Source organism: Primulina huaijiensis, chromosome 1 (genome assembly GCF_012295235.1).
Source record: "Primulina huaijiensis isolate GDHJ02 chromosome 1, ASM1229523v2, whole genome shotgun sequence".
In the NCBI taxonomy this organism is placed as follows: domain Eukaryota; kingdom Viridiplantae; phylum Streptophyta; class Magnoliopsida; order Lamiales; family Gesneriaceae; genus Primulina; species Primulina huaijiensis.
The window spans coordinates 20,707,494-20,715,257 of NC_133306.1; the positions used below are offsets into that span (position 1 = coordinate 20,707,494).

Sequence of the window (7,764 nt, forward strand, 5' to 3'; positions counted from 1 at the left end):
ATGCCACAATTGCATAAAACCTTAAAATATTATTAAAATAAATATTGTTTTTAAATAAGAGCCAATAAAGCTCAAATCATAAGTTGGCTCTCTACACACTTACTCTAGCAGTTTTTTCCTCATTGTCTTCTGTTTTNTAAATATTTTTATATTTAGACATAATAATGCAACACTATATACTTATGTGTATATCAAATTTAAAACAACTCAATTATATTAGTATTCAAGAAATCAAGCAAAAAAAAGTATTATTTTTATGACAAAAATATTACTTTTTATTGTAAATATGGCCAGCGTTTACCCGTACCATGAATAAAGACCCGTGAGACCGTCTTATAAGAGATATACTCAATATTTATTAATGTGATCATTAATCGGAACATTCTTACTATCACTGTGACACCTATTAAACCTTAAAATTGTACAAATAATATGGTTAGACTATGAGTATTCAACATAATAAAACAAAAAACAAATATATCACAATCGTAATTTCTAAATTTTTCATGATATATTTTGAACTTATAAAGTTCTATACAGAAATCACCTCCTTGAAAAAGTAGCTACAAGTTCTATAAATATTCATCAATTGAAATTTTGACATGGCATAAACATGAAGACAACTGTAATATTTTTGTAAAAAAAATATTTTTCGAGCAAATCTTTTTAACAAAAAACTTAAATTTTTTTAAAAATCTAATAAATCCTTTTAAGTAACTTAGATATAAGAGTAATTTGTTTCGCATAAAAACGATTTGAATTCATTTTGTTTCCTCTTTTTCTATCACTTTGTTGTGTATAAGATTAATTGTTTCACATAAACTCAATTTAAATTCATTTATATTCTTTTGAAGTGTTCTCTAATGGAAACGAACAATTATTTGTGTTTATCATGCCTAGGGTTTTAAGGTTAGGCCCATTGGCACCCACGTCGGTACAATCCTCATTATATCTAATATTCGCTTAGTATAAAGCTTTGCACGGTAGATCACAATATATTATAAGAATAAAAATTGTGTCTTGGGTAATAAATATAAATTTTGACCTGAAGATCAAAAAAATTTGAACTAAAAGATTAATTTTTTACCATCATTCAGTTTTGTTAATGATTTCATAATCATCAATATTAATTAGTTCTAGTAGCTTAACATTTTATAGTCTTGTATTGTAAAAAATAACGAGAATATTAGTTATAATATTAATATTTTTTACACAAGTACATAAAAATATACATGTTGTTGAGTATACTTTTGGTTTATTAGTTTACACTTAAATTTTAATCCATTAATTAATGAAAAAAGTTGACCAATCTCATATATATATCCATTGGATCGTCTCACAAAATATCTATTCAACAACTGGATAACTATAAAATTTTGAACAAGAGTGTAAACTTCATTTTCTTTTGATATATTTTAAAATTGATTAATTAATGAAAAATAAAAATAAAACAAAAAAATAGAGTGTACATTTCATTTCAAAAAATGGAAGCTAGATTTCTTTTTTCTTCAATTTATTTGTAAATTTCATTCCAAAAAATGTAGTCTAAATTTCATTTTTATTCAATTTATTTTAGAATTCATTAATAAATAGAAAAAAAAACAAACAAAGCAACATCTATTTATTATTATTATTATTATTTAATAAAGATAATGACATACACGTAAATTTACAATTCAATGTCATATATTTATAGTAGTCTAGATTCGATTTATTTTAAAATTCGTTAATTAATGAAAAAGAAATCAGACAAAAAATGAGTGTAAATTGCATTTCAAAAATAGAAACTAAATTTTATTTTTCTTCAATTTATTTTAGAATCCGTTAATAGATAAGAAAAAACAAACAAAGAGATATGTATTTATTATTATTATTTAATGAAGATCATATATCTATAGTTATATAGATATAAATATAGATACGTGCGTGTGATCTATTTATTATAACATATTGGTTTATCTGTATTTTTCTGATTCTGATTCTTGCTGTTTGGATTGAATCTATGCTGCCGCCACAAAATGCATGCCGGACGTGAGGATGTTTTGAATTAGTCTAAAAAATTATTAATAATAACAATTTATATCCCCCACAAAAAGATTCGTAGTAAATCTGAATGCCTATCTGATTTCAAATCTTGAGCAAAACTTAATATTACTACATTTCGAATGTATTTACGTTGTAAATCAATAACTGGATATTAAAACATAACTGTTTCTGTACCCAATCATGTATTAGAGCATTTTTGTTGAGTATCGCTACATTTTACAAAAGAGAAAAATGACCACCGTTTATCATAGTCCAGCCTCGAGTACATTATTCTATCACGTTTTCTGGACTCTACTAAAAGTTGGGTCAATTTTCCCAATCTCCCGAGACAAAAAAAAAAAAAGAAAAATAAATTATAAAATTCAGAGTTTTATCCAACCTTTATTACCACTAAAAAGAACTGATGATATTCCGCACATATTTCTTGATCTACACTTGGCAGAAGAAAAGTTGACACAAGTAATATAAATCAAAATTATGTTACCTCAAAAACACTGATTCAAATCTCTAATTAGAAAGGAATAATTTGGACCCGTTGGACGTATGATGCATGTCCAAATTTGACAATGTCTTAGCAAATTATTAAATAAGACGGCATGCAATAATAAAAAAACGAAGTCCAGGTGCAAGGACGGCCTTCAGTAATATTATTCACTAGAAAGACATCTCTATGATTCTATAGTATGACTGTATAAATAGTGAGCTTTGCTCAGCAGAAATATATCACTCAAAATTTCAGATTACATTCTAATTCTGTAACCAACGAACTTGTAGCAAGAACATGGCAAAGCTCATTATCTTGTTGAGCCTTGTAAGCCTCTCTTTTGGCTTCCTTGCATTCGCCTTCGAGCCGAGTTCGTTGCAAGATTTCTGTGTTGCCGATCCCAGTAGCTCGGGTGATTACAGTAGTACTCCTTCACATACTATCAGCATTTTCTTGTGCAAATCAGATACTGTTGTCATTGTCAAGCTTCTTGTTATTTATTTGATTAGCATAACTTTCACTGGTTGTCTTTGCAGCTAGAGTGAATGGTTTGGCCTGCAAGAGCCCTGCGTTGGTTGAAGCCAATGACTTCTCCTTCAGTGGACTGCACGTAACGGGCAACACATCAAATCCTAATGGCTCCAAGGTTACCCCAGTGTCTGTAGCTCAGTTACCAGGCCTCAACACTCTTGGAATCTCGATGGTTCGTATCGATTACGCACCATGGGGCATCAACCCTCCACATACTCACCCTAGAGCCACTGAGATCTTGACAGTCATTGAGGGTTCCCTCCAAGTGGGGTTCGTAACCTCGAACCCTGGTAATAATCTAATCACAAAAACCCTTCAGAAAGGTGATGTTTTCGTGTTCCCGGTGGGACTCGTTCACTTCCAACGCAACGTGGGAAATGGAAATGCTGTCGCAATTGCTGGATTGAGCAGCCAGAATCCCGGAGTCATTACCATCGCAAACGCGGTTTTCGGATCGAATCCTGATGTTAGCAGTGACATTCTCGCCAAGGCATTCCAAGTGGATAAGAGTGTTGTGGATCAGCTCCAAGATAAGTTCTAGAGCTGCAACATGATGAGATAGATACCAGTGACCTTTAAATTCATTCAATGCTTTGTAATTTGTGTTTGTGTAATTTGTGTTTGTGTGGGGTCTCCATTTATATTGTTTCTGTATTTCTTTCGTCTGCTAGTAAATTAAATTTCATTGTCATCGACTTGTTACGTGCAAACTTAAGATTACTGTCACAGTGATTACTACAATTACTAGCTAAACAACAAAATTAACCAAATGAAAAAACGTCGCAAAAAAATATATTATAAATTTCAATGACACAAGCAATGCTTCTTCATCGATCTAGCTCCACAAGACGTCTAAATGAATATCAATGGAAAGAAAAACATTGCGTTCATTTGGTGTGAGACCTCCCTACTACATACACGCTCGATGCAGAGCAGAATTTTCGGATCGAAGGCACAGTGTATTGATCGGTAAGTATGACTGACATGAAGTATGTACGATAAACGTCGACATTATATATAATAATTGTCAATTCAAATTTATAGTTTGATCCCAGTCATCTAATATCATTGCAACATTTCACTAAATATATATCATAGAAGTAAATAATAAGTACAAAACGGAAAAAAAAAATGCATGATGTTACACTTGAAAAATAAAAAGGAAAATACAACCAAAAAGCAAACTAAATGAATTGCTCTATCTTCATTTTGTTGTCATAAATGTAATTTTCAAAAAAATATCAAACTTTTCAAACTCAATCACTTAGCAATTAACAAATATTACTCCAAACAAGAATTGCAATAAGGTGGAGTATTTGTGAGTATTCAAAGAAATTAAAGAGGAAAATAACGGTTATATAATTAAAATCATGATTAATATTAGCTTTTAATTTGACATTCATAGTCATTGACTCATTAACCTAATTACAAATTATGTTTGAAAATTAAATTTATTAAAAATAAAATAATATAGAATACAATTTTCATATATGTCTTAAAATATTAAAATTTTAAACATATGTTTTTTTGAAGTCTTTCGATTTATGTAGATGATTTGAGATTACGAAATTAGACAAATAAATTTATTTTAAATAACTATAAATATATTTAATTTTTTTAGTAAAAATAATTATATTATGATAAAATGAAAATATAAAATTAATAGTAACAAATATGAAATTAATAAATAACGTAAATTAAAAAATAAACACATACAATGCAAGGACAAATGGAGAGACGAATGTAAATTTAATATTATCCAAATCATTACGAATCAATTTGTTTAACTCACATTCACATTACAATAGTAAATAATCACAAATCAAAATATTTAATGCACATATTCTCCTAATTAAATTATAATAATTTTATTATAAACCAATTAATTGACATATTAGTTAAATAAATATCTGCACTGAATTATTTTATTTACATTCTTTCAACTCAAATTTTCACATATTTACCTGATTCAATCGATAACTATTTTCTACAATTGAACAACAAAAACACAAGCAATGTTACATAAAATAACTATATTGATCAACTTTTACACATACCGAATTTTTTTAGTAACGAAGTTAATTTATTAAAGAAAAATAATAGAGGTAAATGAGCCCAAATATATTATATTTTTTGTTCAAATTAGTTGTTTATTGTATTCGTTTAGTTAATGTTTGGCTACCTTTTTGTCAATATAATTGTCATTATATATGTGTTTGAATCAACTTTAAAAATGCAAATAAATTGTAATGTCATTATTCTTATAATCAAGTATTATTTGATAATATATAATTATGGAGATACTCAAATAAAATAGAAGTTATAAGAGAAATTAAAACAATTAATCATTCCGTTTATTTTATTTATTATTAGAATTAGTGAGAAAAAACTAATGAAAAAATGATTTGATTTTCCACATGTCTCTTTCTCATTTAACTGATTTACACAAATATCTTTCTAATAACATATCGTATAATGTATCCACACTTTCATAGGTACTTTTGATTCAAATTAAATAATTTTTTATTAATAATATTTAAATTCATAATTAAATTTCGGGTTATAAAATATTATATGTTTTCATGCATTTAGAAATTATTAATTTTACAAAATAAATTTTAAAAAAATTTTATTAACTATAATTTACCCTTCACTTCAATTCATTTAATTAATTGAAAAGTAATAACTCGAATCTTTTATAGGTATATAGAATAAATACTTTTTAAAAAAAAGAATAAAATAGAATGCAATATATCATAATTAAATATGATAATGAAAGAAATGCATCGTGAAACGTGATAAAGTGAGAAGCACAAAATCATAAACGTAAGATATGTAATTAGCATTAATTATTAATTAATAGACAAAATGTGAGAGTATCACATATGTTACTCGATTTCGAAGTACATATTCGACCAATGAAGAATATATTCAAGCTTTTCTTAGTTGTAAATATTCAAGCTTTTTCCATCGATCTAGAAGTAATATTCTCACTGTTGTGATGCAATAATTGTCCCAACAATCAAAACGTGATGTTTGACCTGCTATACATGTTTAAATATTTGAGTTGCATCATTCTCACCAGTAAAACGAGAAACACTCGATTCTACAAATGGTATAAAAGTCAAGGTTATGGGTTCAATTCATATTGATTGTAAGAAATACAATTATGGTGAAGAAGATTGTTGAAGTGCAATAATTGTCCATGCTTGTTAGAGCAATCGAAACGTGGTGTTTGTGTCGTTTTACTGGTTAAAAGATGTGAGTTACGTCATTACCACTAGCTATAGATTTTTGGTAAAGCGACAAACAATAATAATACACGATTTTTCCAATACTTAGTCAAATAAAAAATAAATTATTGTTATTTCAAAATGTAACTAATTACTCGATATTCGACACCAACCACAAAAAGAATATAAACAAAATAGGGTGATATGATCGATTGAGGGATAATCATTGAGATACAATAGATTGGTTCTTGAAATATTGAACACCAATGAATTAAATAGAGTTTGACTTTCAAACCAAGCGGAAGACACTCAAAATAATCATTCGTAGAAATCGGTTAAACATTTTGATTAAAAAAAAAATTTAAAGGATATGCAAGGGGAATGTAGAAACAGTTTGGTTTAAATACTTTATCAAATACTTGGTATTCACTAGCTTGGTATTTGAAATACACATAAAATACTTCAACAATACATATTAAAAACAGTAGCAACAATAAGTAAATGCAATAAATAAATAGAAACGAATTTGTTTATGGATGTTCAGAGATTAACAACTCATGAGGTTTGCTGAAATAAGTCTTGCTGATTTTATCCTGTGCAGATCTAGTAGCTTCATTATCATTTATCGGCATCTTAAACTCCGATTCAGACTTTGACTTGTGAAGATAATTTGTAGATCATCATCTTATCTTTGTAACACATACTGAATCATTCCATTTGGATAACCGAGCTGATCAGGCTGATCAAAATATCGCAACTATTCATGCTCAACTGATCCTTACTGTTCAGCCAAATTGATGAGCTTTGCTGCTATCAGTTTGCCTAGATAACATCTGATTTAGCCCAACTAACGTGATATACAATATATCCCAAATTGAGTTTTCTGTTCAGTCATTTTGGCGGCTTGTCATTTGCACCACCAAGCTGTGAGATATCATCGAAATACCGCAGCTTGCAAGATTTTCAGTTTGGCTAAATTCGAGTGTCAACTTTCATCTTGAGTTCACAACTTCACTCTTGAGTAAATATGTTAGAAATATAATAATAAGAATTGTTATCATCAAAATAGAGATTGTTTTTTTTTTTTGATCAGAAAGTATCAAAATAGAGATTGTTAGAATATCTAAACCAATGATCTCTGATTTTTTATGATTACAAAACTTGGATAAATAATGATTTCAATTAACATATTTCTCCCCCAATGATCTTTCATTTTATATGATCACAAAACTTGGATAAATAATTATTTCAATTAAAATATTTCTCCCCTTTTGTGCGAATCAAAAAGCTATATTTTTAAAACAGTTTAAACACAGATTTTTTCTCCCCCTCAATATTTAAAATCAATCTCCCCCTATATCTCTGAAATTTTGAAATTTATAAAAGTAGAGGGATGACTAACCAAATTTCTTCGTAGCATATTTTCTGCAGCAACACTTATGGTCTGAATTGAATTAATAAACTGATTTT

The 7,764-nt window shown here is 28.1% G+C and overlaps 1 protein-coding gene across 1 annotated transcript; it reads left to right on the forward strand.

Moving 5' to 3' along the window:
• Positions 1-2,797: 2,797 nt before the first annotated feature.
• LOC140959479 (putative germin-like protein 2-1) lies at positions 2,798-3,685 on the forward strand. Its single transcript, XM_073417350.1, has 2 exons — positions 2,798-2,942; positions 3,067-3,685. Exons 1-2 carry the CDS (start codon positions 2,828-2,830, stop codon positions 3,600-3,602), a joined length of 651 nt encoding a protein of 216 aa, XP_073273451.1. The 5' UTR covers positions 2,798-2,827; the 3' UTR covers positions 3,603-3,685.
• Positions 3,686-7,764: the final 4,079 nt, after the last annotated feature.